Source organism: Vicugna pacos, chromosome 8, assembly GCF_048564905.1.
Source record: "Vicugna pacos chromosome 8, VicPac4, whole genome shotgun sequence".
Taxonomy (NCBI): Eukaryota; Metazoa; Chordata; class Mammalia; order Artiodactyla; family Camelidae; genus Vicugna; species Vicugna pacos.
In genome coordinates, this window is record NC_132994.1 from 39,932,478 (window position 1) to 39,951,848 (window position 19,371).

Sequence of the window (19,371 nt, forward strand, 5' to 3'; positions counted from 1 at the left end):
CGGTCGGTGCCGCCGCCGCCGCCGCCGCCGCCGCGTGCAAGGGCTTCTGGGAGCCGAGCCTTGGGGTCTCGGGGAAGGGGCGCAGGTGGCCGCCATCTTGAGTTGCGAGCCTGGTCTCCACAGTCAACGCTAGGGGCGGAGTGGTGACCCCGCTGTTACCGCAGCGGACTGCGCAGCCGGGGACTGGGGAATCAGGGCGCCGGATAGTGCCACATTAATGGGTAAGTGGGAGTGACACAGGCCGGGTCGGCTGAGCTCGGGTTTGGTCCCTTTGGGAGCTACTAGTTCCTGAGGCCACTGTTGTCATTTACTGGAAAAGGTTGAGGACCAGGCCGTGCCGGGGTTTTCTCAGCTTCTCCTTCGGGAGACTGTGATGGCGGGGGCGTGGCAGCCGGACCTTCCCCTTGAGGATGCCAGGGCGCAGAGAGCTCAGATCCTCTTCGATAGCCAGGCCGGTCCTCAGAAGGAGCTTTAGGGAGCAAATCTCATCCTGTCGCGGCTCTGCTTCACTGTTTCTCGGTACACGTCTTGTCAGACGTTGCCATTCACTCCTGGGACTCAGCAATCTGTCTGGCAGCTTATTAGAAGTTACACCGTGTCCAGAATGAGGCAGGTTCAGTTCCAGGGGCCTGTATGTCTTACGCTCTACCTCCGCCAGCTGCCCTCTACCTGGATGCAGGTGCCGTCAAGCGTGGGTTAACTGCTTCTCTAATAGTCTGCCAGCTCGCTTCCAAGATGAAAATTTAATAGTATCTCCTCGACAATGCATAAGAAATGAAAGGAGTTGAAAGCTATGAGATGGGATAGTGATACTTCAAGAGAATACGACATTGACGTTTACTATTGGGCTTTTTCAGTACATTTTTGAAAAATCCCTTCTGATTTGATGTCTTAGTCACAACGCTCAGTGATTTACATTGTGTAGGAAAGTGACTTTATTGGCAGACAAGAAACAGCTCTGTCCTTTAGATCTTCAGGTCCTGTTTGTGTTTGCTGGTGGGGGCTCTAGTTGGTGCTCCCCTTTGTACTGATCTTGTAATTTTACTAACAGGTACCCATGCCATGGAAATGGTGGCTTTATGGACACAAGAAATTTCATTAATATATATCAGAAAAGGTTCAGATTCCAGTTATTTTCCCATCCTCAACACAGTTTTTCAAAGGGTTGGGTAAAAAATAAACTTATGACTGAGAAATAAAGTCCTCTGGCAACTTTACACTGTCTGAATAGCATTTCTTATATTTAAAATAACTTATATGAAACAGCAACCTTTGAAGTGCAGTCTTTTAAGTTATTTTCTGGGGAAAGAAACAATCCTCTTGGGTGAGGCACCTTTAAAGATCGTTTTCCTTGGACTTTATGTCCCCTTTAAGTCAACTGCAGTGAGGATGCAGATGTTAAATAAGAGGCAAGAAGTTGGTACTGTAGAAGAAAAAGGAACAAATGATACATGAGTTTTGGGGGCTAAACTTTATTTGGTTAACATTTATATTGAAAGGTTTTAATGTCATTGCCTAGATTGATGGTTTTAGAAGTATTGTCTGCTGTGTGTATTGGGAGGCACAAGGTGATTCAATCAGATGTGGGAAGACAGTGTTAGAACCTCTGTTTAACCTTTTTAAACTATTTTTTAAAGAATTTCTGTGAATTTATAATGGGATAGTTTATTAAGCTAGCAATACATGTACATAAATAACTAAACATTGAGGATGAATTCACAAATATATTTTACTTACATAAGAATATGTGATCACAAAAGTTTAAAGACCAGTGGCCTAGAAAATGCCTAATATATATAGGTGGTAAATATTTCAGAAGTTCGTTGCTGTGAACATTTCGTCTTGCTAAAATATTTTATACTTATTGAGCATAATTCAGCAACTAATGTTGAAGCCCAGTTTGCTCTGTAATGAGCTCTGATCTCTATTTTTCCCTTCCAAGAGCCTAAACTTTTATTAATGATAGAACTTTCATATATAAAATAGAGAATAATGATAAACGTTTTTATTAATAAAGTTAGGTTGAGCTGTTTCTACTGATAAATATTGGTAAGTACACACAGTATCGCTAAAGTCAGTTCATTAAATATTTTATAGAGGGATATTCATCAATTATAAATGTACTTTAGTTGCTGGACTATACATGTGTTAAGTTCAAAGGCACAGAGTATCTTTTAAATCATTGTGAAGTTCTCAGCTCATTCTATTCTATCTTTAGCTCCACCACTATTGAAATTTCTCTCACTGTCTTTACCAGTGACCTAATTACTAAATCTGTTGCTTCCTTCCTATGATACTTGGCTTATTGTAGGCACTTAATTTGCTGGATAAATCAATGAATGAATAAATCGAGTGGCCTGTTTTGATGCTACTACAACTGAAAAACTCCTTTATCTTTCGAGTTACCTTCTTTTTCATGACTCTTATTTTCTTCTGATTAGTTTGTTGTTGTTGTTGTTTCCTTTGCTCTTTCACTTAAATGTGAAAATCTTTAAGATCTGTCCTTTGGTCATCTTTCTTTCATAGCTCTAATAATCTTGGATGATCAATCAATACTCTTTTCCTGAGTTTTGACTCATTTTTAATCATCTATAAATTGAAACCTTCTATATGCAACCTACGTAGTATAAATTAAACACATTTAAAATTAAAGTCACTGTAATCATTAGAATGGCTACAGTTAGCAACAACAAAATCGTAACAGTAGGAAGTGTAGCCAGAATAGAGAGGGACAGGAACACGTTGCTAATGGGAGTGCAAAATGGTATAGTTACTTTGCAGTTTAGAATTTCTTATAAAATGCAAAGCATATGCTTGTCATATTATCCATCAATCCTACTCCTGGATATTTACTTGAGAGAAATGAAAACTTATATTTATACAAAAACTTGAACATGAATGTTTATAACAAATTTATTCATAACTGCCCTAAACTACAAATAACCTAAATGTCCTTCAATTAATGAATGGATATACTGTGATGTATCTGTACAACAGACCACTACTCAGCAATAAGAAGGAATAAACTATTGATACATGCCAGCAACATAGATGACTCACAGATACACTATGCTAAATGAAAGAAGCCAATTAAGACTACATACTGTTATTATTCCATTTATGTGAAATTCAGGAAAAGACAGAACTATGGCTATAGAAAACAAATCAGTGGTTGCCAGGTTTTAAGAGTGGGAGAAGGGCTAATAGGAGCAGCATAAGGAAGTTTTTGGGGGGTTATGAAGCCGCTCTGTGTAGTGATTGTGTTGGTTACATGCCTGTACACTTGCCAAATTGATAGAACTGTATACCGAAAGAGTGATTTTTGCTATATGTAAATGAAAAAAAAAAAACACTTGAACTCATTATTTTCATCTAGAAAACAAGCAGGCAGGCAAATGAAAATACCACTCCGAGCCTCCGTCTGTATTCCCTGTATGGGTTATTTTGTCATTATCCTGAAATAGTGCAAGCAAGAAACCACGGAGCCATCCTCAACTCCCTTTTCTTTCTTACCACATATTCGTTTTATTCATTTGGCCTCTAATTCTTACTGAATCAATTTCTGAAATGTTTCTAGAATCAACCTGTCTTCTATATTTTTCAGTGCAGGTACGAATTTAGGTTAGTTCTTTTATCATCAAAGTTTGAAACAACCTTCTCTTTAATTTCTTCAATTCTGTTCCTTAGGATCAAGTCCAGATTTCTCAATCAGATTGCAGGAACCATATGTGTTCTTACCTACCTTTTGAGTTTTATCTCCTGCCCCTTCTCCCATGCATTCTCTTTTTCAGGTACACTCAGTTTCTACTGCTCCGTGTTTGTGCGAGGCTTCTTTAGGAGTTCTGTCTTTGCATATATTCCCTCTGCCTGAAATGCTTGTTCCTTTCCTTTTCCCTTTCATCCTCTTCCCTGGCAAATTCTTGCTCATCCTTTCAGTTAGGATAACTGGAAAGACTTTCAAAACTCCCTAAGGCATAGTTGGTTGCTATGTCTTCTGTGCTCTCATAGGACTTAATGCATATGTTTTAGTGTACTTTAGTACTTAAAATGTAATTTGCCAGTTCATTAGTCTGTCTTTGCTACCTCAGGGATGGCAGATAAATGCCCACTTCTCCTCTTCTGTTTACTTCATGAGTGCTAATTGATCACAACATCTTCTCTGATGGACATGGGTATGTCATTATAATTTGTCAAAATAACATTCTAGATAGGCATTAATTCTCTCTCATGTTAAATTCAAGTTAAAACCCTGCTTTAGACTGATTTTTTTAAATGTGTAAATCCAAGATAGGTTGTAGTATTAGTAATTGTATTCATTAATGATAATATCAAGATATCAATATAATACTGTTACTCAGAAGTGTTTATAATTCTTTTTCTAAAAATAAAACTATTACATATGTTTCAAATGTAAGATTTTATATGTATATAAAATAAATATTTTAAATACACTTATAAAATGTTTATATGATTGTTACTATTTTTAAAAACATTTGTAATAAAACTACTTAAAAGTACAGTTTAGAAGTAAATTTCAGTATTTTAAAAGCACTAATTATACTCTAGTACTAAAAACTGATATTGCAGTCATAACTCAAGTCATGACCCATGTGACTTTAGTTCTTGAGGCAGTGCCTTAAGTAAATGAAAGAAGCCAGGTCCAAATAAATACTTGAGATGTGTTTATGGAAGCCTAATACCACATTTTATTGAAATAGACAATTCATTGCTGGTCATTTCTTGATCTTTCCAGAGGCTGTTTTTGTTTTTGCTTTTGTTTTTTAATTTAGAAATTTTTTACCCAGCTCTTTCATGATTATTTCTTGGCTGACAGTAATTTTAAGATGCATCTCAGTTCAGAAAGGTTAAAATATCAGAGATGGGGAATGGATCTCAGAGTCAGTGAATTAGGGTAATGACTTTGTGTTTAGACCAAAATCTATTATTTATTTGATAGTTATATCCTAAAATATTTGGTCATTTTGCTCAAATTTTTATACGGGGCTGAGGGAATGTATTCTTTGTACATAATCTTCAGAATGGGTATTGTTGGTTTATCTAGTCAGTGAGCCCGAATTTAGTTGCCCTAGAATAAACATCTCTTGTTGTTTTGAGAGTTATCAGTGTCTGTTTTCTTCTTCCCTAATCTTAAGATGCCATGGCTAGTCCAGGGAAAGATAACTATAGAATGAAAAGTTATAAGAATAAAGCCCTAAATCCACAAGAGATGCGTAGACGAAGAGAAGAAGAAGGAATTCAGCTTCGAAAACAAAAAAGGGAAGAACAGGTAGGTATTTTAAAATATTTAATCCTGTTCACATAAAACATTATTATATACAAAGTTTAGAAGTTGTATTGTGCTAATTTTTAGATAATTTTAAATGAAAAAACGTTCTAGGAAATTGAATATAGATAAATCTATTTTTTATTTTATTAGACTCCGGGAATAATACTAGCAAATTGATGAATCAGAGTCCTGTGCTGTTTTTAATTACTGACAAGAATGACTTTTCTGCTTTATCAATAAGCCTTTTATGCTAATATTTCTACCCCAGTGCTAAGAAATTTTTACTCTTGAGCCTATTTAGACCACTTCCATTTGTCATTGTAAAATTTGCCCCCTAAAAAACATTGATTATATTCATTTGTTGGTTTGTGATTTTCATAGCTCTTGCCCCTAAGTTAGTTATAGTCATCTTCCTAGGCTACTCAGTTTCTCTTATAGTCTCATCAGCAGATCTCTTAGCCTTCTCTGTTTGAACTTTGTTTGTATGACATAAGGAATAGAAAAATCCATTTAAAAGAGTATACCTCAACATTTTTCATTCTAAGACATAGTTAAATTTAGAAGCATTAAAAGATAATTAGGAGGGTGTGGTCCTCATATACATGAATTAAAACTACTATGTGAAAAGGATCTGCAATGACAAAAGTAGAGAAAGGCCTATTTTAGAAATATGATTATGGTTTGTCATCCCCCTCTTTGTAGTATCTAGCACAGTCTCTACTATATTATAGTAGGTACTTGGAAAAAAGTGTTCAATGAATTCTTAGAGAACTGTATACAGACTGAGGAATAACAGAATTTATTTAGCTGTCAAAAAATATGATACCAGATTTTTTTCCCCCAATTTTGATTTACAAGATATACCTATAAATCTTGCACGGTGACCTCACCATGTCTCTTTCCTATTCTTTTTTTCTTTATTTTTATCCACTCCTGAATCAATAAGCATAGGGCCATCTTTCCAGGGAGTTGTTATCTATTCCTTGTTAATCTGATGTACTAACTCTGTTATTGTACTACATTGTCTCTCTTATGTAACATATTTGCTTTTTAATTAAGATTTTCTTGGAAAAATTCTTAGACATTTCATAATCCAGTGTAGGCATATGTGTTTTATCAAATGCTACAAAGTGTAAATATGTACTCTGCTTATGGAACTGGCTATCGGTAGAAGACATGAGGTTAAGAATGACCCAAAGCAGTCTACAGGACAAGAGCTAATCTAGCCCAGAAAGTTGAACTTCTCATAGATAATTTAGGTGTTCATGGTATAATGAGTAAGAAATACTAAAATATTCAGAATTTTATATGATAAAGTTATTGTTTTGTTCACTTAAAGGAAAAATACAATTCAGTGGGAATTCAGTGTTTATGGGAAGCTCAATATATAAAATTACTTTTCTTTATTGCAGTTATTCAAGCGCAGAAATGTCTCTTTGCCCAGGAATGATGAATCTATGCTAGAAAGTCCTATCCAGGATCCGGATATCAGTTCCACTGTACCCATTCCAGAGGTACATATTGCAAAAATATATTTCAAATTATATTTCAACAATGTTTCAGTGGTCGTGGATACAGCAAAATTATTGATGCAAAATAATTAAATAGTAATTATATTTTCTGTGTTTTAGGAAGAAGTTATTACCACAGATATGGTTCAGATGATTTTTTCTAATAATGCTGATCAACAACTAACAGCAACACAGAAATTTAGAAAGCTGCTTTCTAAAGGCAAGAATTATTTTCAGTATGGTTATTTGATATGATAAGAATTCATAGTACAATTTGGTTTATTAAATACTTTTTATTTTAAGATATTTTCTTTGCCAGTGGGTCTTAATTTTTCTCTAAAATATATTTTTAAATAACGTTTCTTTTTTAAACATTATTTTGTCAAAGTAATGTATTGATTGTATAATATCTGCAAATATAAAAGAATTTAAAGAAGCAAATATAAAAATTGTTAGCCCCACTGCCAAGAAACAAAGTTAGATATATATATCTTTAAATCCTTGTAGAAATATTTTTCAGACATGATTTTTTTAAATGGCGGCGTAACATCAGAGTGTGCCTATAGAATAATTTATCAATCAGACATTTCATTTTTTCCCAATTTTTGATTATCATAAACAAAGCTACATAAATTTGTATACAACCTAAAACTTCCTTAGTATTAATTCATAAAAGTGAAATCATGAGTCAAAGGGAATAAATAGTGATTAATTTATACTCCATCTTTAGTTTGTACAGGTATTCATTTCACTATATTCTTACCAACAAAATTATCTTTCAAAAAAATATTTATATAATAGGAGCTCATTGTGTGGCATTTTTTGAATACTTAAGCTGAGAATTTTAAAAAAATTACTGACCTTTGTAATTCATAATTTGCCTATTTATGTTATTTGTTCAATTTTATATTGTTTATAAAAATTCCTTATTAAATAAAAATTTAACCTTTAGTCTTTCTTGTCTTTAATATATGGCATTTATGGGGTTAGTAGCTCTAATTATCTTGAGTTGTGTATATGAACTGATAAGATTTTGGAATTGCCCTTATCTTCCTAAGAGAGACAAAATTTAGTAACACATGAGGAATAAAAGAAAACTTGTGTTCGCGTCAGCATAGATAGCAAATTTGTAGGAAAAAAGAAAAAAAGAAAGAATTCCATTTCTAAATAAATCTTTCTTAACTGTTGAGAACATGATTTCTAACATTTGAACTGACCTAAAGCTTAATAATAAGGTTTTTCTATATGAAACAGGATTTGTGCAGTTCTTTTATGGTTATGATTCATTTACTCATTCTACTGATTAAACACAGTAGGCTAACATATGAATTATTTGTGATCAGTAACATAGTCGAACAGGAATTAAGAAAAGGACAAGTCAAAAGTGAAAATGAGATTTCTGTCCTGTGACTAGGTGGATAGATAACTTAGACAAATTTGAGTGGTAGGTACAGGGCAAGGAGAAGGAATAAGCATAGTGATATAACAAGTTTGGTTCTGTTTATGCTATATTTTAAAGAAGTTGTAGGGAAAAAATGTAACCATAGACACTGAAAAATGTGGTCTAGCATCTAGGAGAGAATTCAGTTATAGGGGTTAGATTTGTGAATGATAATCATAAGTGATAACTGAATTAGCAAAATAGGTAAGTTTTCTAAGAAGAGAATAAATAACAGGGAGAAAACTAACTCAAAAGGACACCTATGGAGAAGTTTCTGGAGAACCACAAGATTATACTTTTTGCTGAAGCCAAGAGAAGAGGAAAGAATTCTTGGTACTTAGATTGCCAGGAGCTGAAATATCTTTGTTTTAAATTTGCATCTCTTTCTTTTAAAATTTCTTAGAGATTTTATGGTTCTCAAAAACCCTCTACATTTCATGAGAATTTATAAACAATCTTAGACAGTTCAATAGCATTTCTGTAAATAATAAATAATACCTTGACAAAATAGAACCTCATCTGGCTGAAAGACATTAGACAATTCGTAGTTGATAGTGAAAGAGACATCCCTGGAAATTGGAGTATGGTTTTGAATAATTAAAAGGAACATTATCCTTCAGTTGGTATTTTGAGTATTGGACTGAAATATTCCTATATTGTGAAAGTGACTTCTTAAATAGCCTTCAACTTCTGAATTTTAAATATTGGTGTAGGAAATACTTCAAAATTTTCTTATCATTATGGTAAGGAAAAGTATTTGCTTTGCAGTAAACATTGCAATTTTGAGAACATTTGTTTTCTTCAGCTACATCCAGCTAAGGGTTTTAAAATTGGTCAGTGAAACCTAGGGAAGAGTTATTTTGTGTGCCCTGTTAATTGACACAGAAATTAGATCATAGTGTTTTTGTGTCTATGTAATGATTTAATTCTTTTTTAATTTTTAGAGCCTAATCCACCAATTGATCAAGTTATACAGAAACCAGGAGTTGTACAGAGATTTGTGACGTTTCTTGAAAGAAATGATAATTGTACTTTACAGGTGAGTTCAATAGTTTTCTTTCTTGATCTCTTTCCAGAAATGACACAGAATTAAAAGTTTCTAGTGAAAGCAAATTCTACAATACTGAGTATATTGTAAGCATTCAGTTAATACAATTAAAGGAAAAAGTGCTACCGGTCTTGGTCAAGGTTGTAATGCTAATTTTTTCTAGGAACTGTTATTTTATTAGACAATTTTGGGAAAAATACATAAAATCACTTTTAGTGTTAAACATTCTATAGTTGTCAACCTTTAATAACTTTTGTTTTAGAAAACCTTAAACTAAAATGTGAATTTAATGGTTAAATTTATTTTGGCTCTTAGCTAACTAAAGTTGGAAGTTTTTGGAATAAAATCTTGTACCTCTTAAATCAGTTTTATCTAATTGATTGGTTCTTTTTTTGAAACAAAAACAAATCAGTATAATCTACTTAAAATATAACCAAAGTTAAGTTTGTCCTAAAGAGCATTGCTTTTCAGTTATACTGTAGTGATAGTTTTTAGATACTTTTCAAATAATTGGCTACTAATAGTAAATTACTGAAGTTTGCTGATGTTTTACTGTTTTAAAAAAAGATTATTCATTTGTGGCTCATGACTTTGTAAATTTTCATCATTTTCTTCTCAGTTCTTATTTTTCCAGATAAGGGTCCTTTTTTTTTTTTTTTAAATAAAGCGTTTTTACCAATGAGATCTGATTTCACATTGAATCTTACTAATCAAAAGTCTTTGTTTCTCTCAGATTTGTTTGGCTAAGTCTTTACTCCCTCCCTTCTTCTCTTCTTCCCCTTTCTGACATTTCTTTGGGGCTTTCATTTATTTGACTTTTATTTTTCCTTAGTTTGAAGCTGCATGGGCATTAACTAATATAGCATCTGGAACTTTTCTGCATACCAAAGTAGTGATTGAAACTGGAGCTGTTCCAATTTTTATCAAACTTCTTAATTCAGAGCATGAAGATGTTCAGGAACAGGTAAGTTTCTAATTTGAACTATTATGTCTACTAGATTTTAATTTTCTCTTGAAACAACCATTTGTGATTATGATTTAAAGTTCATTTTTACCAAATTGCCTGTATATTACATTTGTTAGGATATAGTAATTTCTATTTAGTGTCAAATTAGAAGTAAAGAAGAATAAACTGTCTCCTGCATAATGTTGGGTTCTCTATACATACCACCTCAACTTTTGGAAATTTATTCCCATTTATAAAAGAACATGCTGAGACCTAGAGAAATTAGTAATTTACTCAAAGTCACAGTGAGTGGCTGAACCAGGTTTTAAACCTGGGCCAGTCTGACTCTTTATTCTTTGTTTGTATGTAGATTATTTTATTGTTTCTTTTTTAAATATCACACTATTGTGAATAGAATTATTTAAAATTAAACTTTATGTATGAATTCTCACAGTTCTAACAGGGAAAATTTGCTCACATATAACTTGTACTATCCAAAATCAAGTGTTTTGATATTTTTGTTTTGAATTATTTTTATGCAAATTGATCTGTTGATCTCTTTACCATTCCGTTTGTCTGCTTAACTTTATGTATACATTTTTCCCCACTTAACACTAGTATTGAGAACCTTTTATTATGGCATTAATTATTCTAAGAAAATTTTATTGATTACTCATTATCCATTCAGATAGGTATCATAATTTATCCATCAATAGTTGTACATTTGAGTTATTTCTAACTTATTAGTGTTAATAATGTGATGAACATAATTTATATCAGTCTTGATATTAATATGTTCTCTTGATTATTTCACTAGGGAAATATGACTTAGTTGAAGAAAAATTTTTAAAGTTCTTATTACATATTTCAAAATTGACTTCCAAAAACGTTACACAATTTGTTATCCCCACCAACAAAATATTAGGCTTCACAGGGTGGAAAATGTAATTACTTTAAAAGATTTTTCTCAAAAAAATAGAAAATAAATTTAGGTCTAGAGTAGATGTTAAAAATATTAACTCATGCTTTAAATGTTAAAATAAAATTTGCCCAGTTGAAAACCTTATTTTGAAGTGAGGGGGGGTGGGGGAGCAAGGCCCAACCATTAAAAGAATGACACAGCAGTTGAGGATAGGCTAAGAAGGCCAAGATAGCTGAAGATACAACTTCTAGTAGACCTTGAGCCTCATTATGCCCTCATTGTAACACATTATCATGGTAAATGACACACCCACAGGTGCCAGGACCGTTCCCAGGCTGACCATAAAAGGCCAAAAAGTAAGCGAGGCCCGTGCCTTTAAATCCCCACCCTTTCCCCAAAACAGTTGGAATAATCCTCCCACTTGTTAGCATATGAAATTACCCAGCCCATAAAAACTGACAACCCTGCATCCTGGGGCTGCCTCTCTTGCTTTCTGAGAAGGCCAGCACTCTGTCTATGAAGTGTGTTATCTCCCTGAATAAATCTACTTTCACTTTACTGTGGCTTGCTCCTGAATTCTTTCAGTAACACAAGGATCAATTCAAGCCAGTTCTCACATTAGCTTTACCTTACTTTTTTTTTTTAAGTTCTGTGTTTTTAAATTTTAAAAAGTTGTTCATTATTTTGTTTATTTTTAAATGGACGTCCTGGGGATTGAACCCAGGACCTCATGCATGCTAAGCATATGCTCTACTACTGAGCTATACCCATCCCACTACCTTTTCTATACTTTGTCTCTCTTTCCTTTTTTCTTTTACAAGTTAGTCCTTTCCAGTAAGTGTATTCCTTGGCACAGGAGCAAACTTCTAGTATAGAATTGGAAAATTCACTAAATAAATACACAGTACCTTTGAACAATGCAGGTGTGAACTATGCAGTTCACTTACAGGTTTTTTGCAATAAGTATGTACTACAGTACTACACAGTTGGAGTTTGGTTGAATCTGTGGATACAGAACTTTGGATAAGAAGGGCCGACTGTAAAGTTATACATGGATTTTCCACTGTGCAGGGGTTGGTACCCCTCACCTCCTTGTCTTGAAAGGGTCAATTGTATCTTGTTTCTCCATGTAGATTCAGAGTGGACAAGCTATCTCTTTGTTGAACAGAATAAACATTTCATTAGTATGTAAGGAAAAATTTTTAAATGCCCTATGCTTCAATTTGATTAAAAATATTATTAAAGGCATTTAAAAATTTTTCCTTTCTTATATCCTACTAGCATTTTTTTAACATCTTGAAAACTATCACTTTGTTTCTTGTACATTAAAATTTTATTCTTAAAAGAGCAGTTTATTTAAGATATTGTCATAAAAGAATCCTCTTTTCTTATTTTTCTAAGGCTGTTTGGGCACTTGGTAATATTGCTGGTGACAATGCAGAATGCAGAGATTTTGTTTTGAATTGTGAAATACTTCCACCTCTTTTAGAGTAAGTACTTTAAGTTTATCACAATTAAATAAATACTACTTTTGGAAAAGAAAACTATTTTCTACACTAAATTTCTATATACACAATTATGATGCTTTTAAATTTGGCTTATGTTTAGCCAAGCCTGCAATAGCTTGAAAGTATGTAAAACTAACAAAAAAAAATGTCCATTTGTATATCTGTCTCTTAAATTCTCTCAAGCCACGTTTCACATTGGTCATTGCTTACTTGATGCTTACTGTGCTAAAATGATTACTCTACAAAACAAAGATAAGTAGTAATTTTTAATACAATAAAAATTTAAATGTTGCTAAAGTAGGGAGTCTTTAATACATGTATTGAGGGGGTCAGGTTTTTATATTTGATTTTGAAATGTTTAGAGAACAAAGATAACATGAGATTTTTCTCTCAGAATTAGAATTTCACTTAAAGTAACCTATTTAGTGGTTTGTTTTTCAAATACTTTATACATTTTTTGAAAGAAATTACCTTATAGTGTAACATAAAATTATTTGACAGATTTCTTTATCCATGTTGGTTATTGTTTACTAACAGGATCTTTATTTAGGTTAAGTGCCAGTGTCCAATAGTGGAAAAGGAAACACTAATTCAGGAGATGATTGAAAGGAAAAATTTTACTCTTATTTCTATGCTGTTCTCCATCCTTTCCAAGCTGAGAAGTTGAGCAGGAAGAATACATTTTTAGATACTCATTTGCAAAAGATATTTTATTATGTTAGAGAGAGTATGGTTTTCCATGAACAAAAGTGATTTTTCAGCATGATTTCATTCAACTAACATTGAGTACCTACTGTGTACAGGCTACTGAACCACTTGCTGATATTTCATTTACTTTGGACTTATCCAAAGTTAAAGTTTTATGGTATGTGAGAATTTAGTTGAACTATAAAGGAAAATACTGATTTGATTTAGGTTTAATATCAGAATTATTTTGCAGTTTGTGCTATTAAAAGCATCTCTTCAATTTTCAATTTGAATTGTTTTCTGGCCTGATTATATGGTTTGTGATTAATTGTGAGCACTTTTTTGTTTTTTTTTTTTTTTTTACTTTTGCTCTGTGTTTTTCTAGGTCATTTTATTATTTGTTAATATCTCAAGTTAGTAATGGTTTATGAAATAGTAAGTAAGCACTTCTTAGTTCTAATTCCTTTAAATGTTCTACAGGAGCTTTTAATGACTAAAGAAACCAAACTAAGAAATAAAACTAATGGAAAACAAACAGTACCCAGCTATATAGTCCTGTTATAAATATAATAAATTTCAGAAAAAGAATAGGTTTAGAAAGTTTCAAAGTTTCATTAAAAATTTGAGAAAAATAGTAAAAAGGAAGTAATGTCAAGTTAGTTACCAGAAATTCTTACTGTTGTTGGTCAAAAGAAAAATGTTATTAATCTAAAAAAAGATTATGAGTAAATTCACATTGAAGTTCACATTTAGTTAATACTTAAGTATAAAACTTCATTAATATAATACGGGTTTATTAATTTTGTCTTGGTGAGTTTAAATGTGTTTTCTAATTGACTTGATTCTCCGTAAATGTAAACCTTTTACTACTGTAAACTTTATATACTGATACAGCCTTGTTGTTTTCAATTCAACTTTAATTCATAATAAGCAAATCTGGAAAAGGTTGAACTTTCTCATAATAATCCCATCAATACAAATAAAGAAAAATAGTATACATGACAGCTGGTCAACTACAGTCCTCAGGCCAGTTTTGGCCTATTCTGTATTTTTGAAAATTAAATTTTACTGGAACACAATCACAGAAGTTTGCTTACTTAATGTCTATAGCTGCTTTCATGCTACATCAGCAGAGTTGAGTAACTGCAACAGAGAAAGGCCTGTGAAGCCTGAAGTATTTACTTGAAAAAGTTTGTCAAACCCTGATACATAGAATCAGTATAATTAATTTATTTCTAACCGAGTTATGATTTTAGGAGGCCACAAAGACTCTTTGTAGGAAAACTTTTGGAACATATTTTTTGTGTGTGTGATAAAATATACATAAGATAAAATTTACTATTTTAACCATAGTAAACTATACAATTCAGTACCATCAAGTATATTCACAGTGTTTTGAAGCCATCACCACTGTCTAGTTTTAGAACTTTTTATCACCCCAAACAGAAACTCCAATACTCATTAAGCTGTCACATCCCCTTTTTCATTGCCTCAGTCCTTCCAAACCACTAATCTGCTTTCTTTCTTTATAGATTTGCCTGTTCTGGATAGTTCATATAAATAAAATCATCCAGTACATGACCTTTAGTGTGTGGCTTCTTTCACTTAGCATATGGTTTTCAGAGTTCGTCCATATTGTAGCACGTATCAATACTTCCTTCTTCTTATGACTAAATGATACTCCATTGTATGGATGTACCATTTTTGTTCATCCATTCGTCAGTTAATAGTCATTGGGTTGTTTCTACTTTCTGACTACTATAAATAGTACTCCTGTGAACATTTGTGTACAGCTTTTTGTTTGAACACCAGTTTTCAATTCTTTTTAGGTATATACCTACGAGTGGAAATGCTGGATAATGTGGTAACTTTAACATTATAGGAAACACCAAACTGTTTTTCCATAGTAGCTTCAACATTCTACGTTCCCACCGGCAATGTATGAGGGTTCCGTTTCTCCACATTTCTCACCAACACTTCTTATCTATTATTCTGATTTAAGTCATCCTAGTGGGTATGAAGTGGTATCTCACATTGCTTTAATTTACATTTCCTAATGATATTGAACATCTTTTCGTACATTTGTTGGTCATTTGTATGTCTTCTTTAGAGAAGTGTATATTAAGTCCTTTGCATATTTTTAAATTAAGTTATTTGTCTTTTTGTTGTTGAGTTATAAGAATTCTTCAGATTCCTATCAGATATATGATTTTAAAATATTTTTTGCATTCTCTGGGTTGTCTTTTCACTCTCTTGATAGTTTCCTTGATGCACAAAGTTTTTAATTTTGATAAAACCCAATTTATCTATTTTTTTCTTTTGTTGCATGACATGAGATGCATGTGGACATCCTCTTGTTCCAGCATGACTGGTTGAAGAGACTATGTTTTTCCTATTAAATGGTCTTGACCCCTTGTTGAAAATGAATTGGCCATACTTATGCAGGTTTATTTCTGGATTCTTAAATTCTATTCTATTGATCTGTACATCTGTCCTTAAGCCAGTACCAAACTATTTTGATTACTGTAGTTTTTGTGGTAAATTTTAGAATCAGAAGGTGTGAGTCTTCAGTTTTCCTTCAGTTTTCTTTTATGTTTTAACTATTCTGGGTTCCTTGCAATTCCTTATGAATTTGAGGACTGACTTCCATTTCTGCAGAAATACCATTGGCTTTTTGATAGGGATTGCATTGAAACTGTAAATCTATTTGCAGAGTATTGCTGTCTTAACAATATTAAGTCTTCCATTCATTAACATGTGATGTCTTTTAATATAATTAAGTCTTCATGAATTTTTTCAAAAATATTTTATAGTGTTCGGTGCTATTAATGTGACGTATTATATTGTTTGATAGTTGTACAATGAGCCATCTTTGCATTCCTGGGATAAATCCCGTTAGTTCATAGTGTATAATCCTAATATGTTGCTGGATTCAGTTTCCTAGAGTTGTGTTGAAGATTTTTCATGTGTATCTATTAGGAATATACATATATATTTGTGATGTCTTTGGCTTTAGTATTGGGCTAATGTTGGCTTTATAAAATGAGTTAGTAATGTTCTCTTCTATTTTCTGGAAGAGTTTAAGAAGGTTTTAATTCTTTAATATTAGAATTTACTAATGAAGCCATCTTGTGCTGGACTTTAGTTTATTGGAAGGTTTTTGATTACTGGTTTAGTATCTTTAATTGTTATACGTCTATTTTGATTTTTTGTTTATCTTGAGTCAGTTTGGTAGTTTATGTGTTGCTAAGGAATTTTTCATTTCTTTTGGATTATCCAATGTTTTGGCCTACAATTGTTCATGGTATTCTCTTAGAATTTTTTTTTTTTTCAGAGAGATCAGAAGTAACACTCCCACTTTCATTCCTAATTTAAGTCTTTTTTCCTTTGTCAGTCTAGGTAAAGGTTTATGTTTTTTGTTTGTTTGTTTCTGTGTGTAACTTTCAATTAAGTTCATTTTCTTTAATATTTTTCTATACTCTGTTTCCTGAACTTGTATAATGTACTACTTCCATGGTTTAAAAAAAGAAGTAATTTAATAATATTCCTTTTAAAATGTGTAGAAATAAATAAGTCAGTTTCCCGTGACACCATTTATTTCGAGCATGTTTTTTTATGTCTTGTAAGAATCCATTCATATCATATTTAAAAAAATTTTTAAATAGAGCTGTGACATGTTTGTTTCTGGAAGAAATATAATGAATTTTTAAAACTCCCTTTTCCTATTTTACCAGGTCAGTTTGAATTCCTTATAAAATATATTGACAGTTTTTATGCTATGATAGTAGAAAATAGCTAAAGAAGAAAAATAAATGTGTAAAGTGACAATTTCTTTTTCCTTTTTCTTGGCAGGTTATTAACAAATTCAAACAGACTTACAACAACCAGAAATGCTGTGTGGGCCCTTTCCAATTTGTGTAGAGGCAAAAATCCTCCTCCAAACTTTAGTAAGGTATGAGTAAAATACACAAATTAAGGTATCTGTCTCCATAAGCTCTTGTCTCTTTATAATAGATTTTTAGAGACTGAAGGGACTTTATACTTTTTTTTTAGTAATTTTTTTTAATTGACTAGACAGTATTTGCAAATATACAAAATCAAAAGATATACAGTGAAAAGGCTCACTTTATTTTCCACACAAAAAAAGTCTGCCAAATATCCAAAACCAAATGAAGATTAACACTCAGTCTTTCAAGTAAAAATGGTATTCCTATGGGGAAAAAATAGCTTATTCAGCATGCAACTAAAATGAGTGTTTTTTCTGGAGATCACCATCATACTTTGGTATGTAGAAATCCTCTAGGTACATTTCCCATTTTATCTCACAATATATTCAAAAGACATGTATTCAGTAGTTGAGATTAGTAAAATTAGGAATTGTTACTGCTTCTTCAAGGTGATTCTTCCTCTGCACTTTTAACTACAAGTGTGTAGAGGTGAAGGATATGAAGATATGTGGTGCATTTTGGTACCACTGCCTTGATTTATGCTAAGGTGCTGATAATTATACCCACCATTGCTTTTATACCTTTAGTGCAAATGTCAACAAAATAAAAAAGGCCAATTATCTGTTAGTATAATTATGAAAATAGTTTTGGCATTAAAGTCCTCCTGAAGGTTTCAGGAGTCACCCAGGGGTTCATGGACCACATTTTGAGAACCACTGACCTACACTATTTACTATCTATCTAATTCCCTCCTCTCCTTTAAGTGCTCGCTTACAAGTCACCTGTTCCATGAACTCTACCCTGACAGCTATATTTAATAATCTATCACTGCCCCCTGCCACTGACCCCCATATTTCACTCTAATTTTTTCTTATCACCTTTTAACCTAATAAGTGTTTATTTATTACATATATATATTATATATATATATATACATATATATATATATATTAATTTAAAAGAAACTTTCTTCCTCTAAAATATAAACTCCTTAGAGTTAGGAATTTTTATCTTTCGTTTATTTATGTATTTTAAACTCAGTGTGTGATGTCACATTAATGGGGCTTAAAACTTTTGTTAGGTAAATTTTCTGTGATTTTCTGAGAGTGATTCCTCATCAAATTTTTTGAAATTTTATTTCTACAATTATATTCTTAAGAATTACTTTTTTGTGTTCTTTGCTCATCTTTACATAGAATTCTCTTCTGTTATGGATCTAGCAAATTGTCTTATTTTCCTGCTGGAGGCTCTTCTCGTACATCTGATGATCCTTGACACTCTGGACATACTTAGGAGACAGGCAGCTAAAAAGCTGACTGGAAGATGGGTGTGTAGGCTTAGCATCTCATGGGCTTCATTGTAAAGTAATGAGGCTGCAAAACCATATTTCCTTTGAGAAAGGAAATCCACATTTCAGTGTGTTTTCTGAAACCGTTTTATTTCTTCAGAGACAGATTTTCCACTCTCCTGTTGGAAGGAGATAGATTGGGTTGAGATACGGTGTAGGTAATACCACCGGAAATCTGGGAGCTGGGGTAGAAGAAGGCTAGAAGTTTTGGATTCAATCAGTATGTAACTCTTTTACTTAATCTTTCTAGTTTCCAATCCAGTGCTTCATTTCAACCTCCCTTTAAGCTCAATACCCCAAAGTTCAGTCCCGATAGTTCACCAGTTGTGGTCAGGATAAATGTCTACTGGACTGCTCAAAGATGGGATTTCTACTTCTTTTTCTTCTTTTCCTTGTTTCTGAGAAGACAGTGGGGCCAGGATTGTTTTTATTTTGCTTTTTTAAGACTAGAAATCTGTAGGAATTCAGTTTTTTTAGTCATTAAAATATATATACACTGATGCTTTTAACTTGGAAATTTATATTTGCTTCAAAAAGCTGATACATTTCTCTGTTCAAGGAAGAGGAGATGGTAGGCAAAGGTAGAGGCATGATTGTTGGGGAAGGACCCACTTGATGCAGATTCTTTTTACTACCTTACAGATGAATACATCTCTTTTGTAAGTGAACAGATTTCCATTCCTGGGCTCTAGGGTCATCCTTTTACAGGAAGGGCCCAACAGAGAA

The 19,371-nt window shown here is 32.7% G+C and overlaps 1 protein-coding gene across 1 annotated transcript in view; it reads left to right on the forward strand.

The window, feature by feature from the left end:
- The first annotated feature begins 52 nt into the window (after window positions 1-52).
- The window catches only part of KPNA5 (karyopherin subunit alpha 5), a 34,847-nt gene continuing 15,528 nt past the window's right edge, over window positions 53-19,371 (forward strand). The window contains exons 1-8 of the mRNA XM_006205686.4: window positions 53-221; window positions 5,154-5,287; window positions 6,700-6,801; window positions 6,919-7,018; window positions 9,184-9,278; window positions 10,120-10,251; window positions 12,557-12,645; window positions 17,203-17,302. Of these exons, the coding sequence (XP_006205748.1) occupies window positions 218-221; window positions 5,154-5,287; window positions 6,700-6,801; window positions 6,919-7,018; window positions 9,184-9,278; window positions 10,120-10,251; window positions 12,557-12,645; window positions 17,203-17,302 (756 nt within the window). The 5' untranslated portion in view covers window positions 53-217. The remainder of the gene's footprint in view (window positions 222-5,153; window positions 5,288-6,699; window positions 6,802-6,918; window positions 7,019-9,183; window positions 9,279-10,119; window positions 10,252-12,556; window positions 12,646-17,202; window positions 17,303-19,371) is intronic.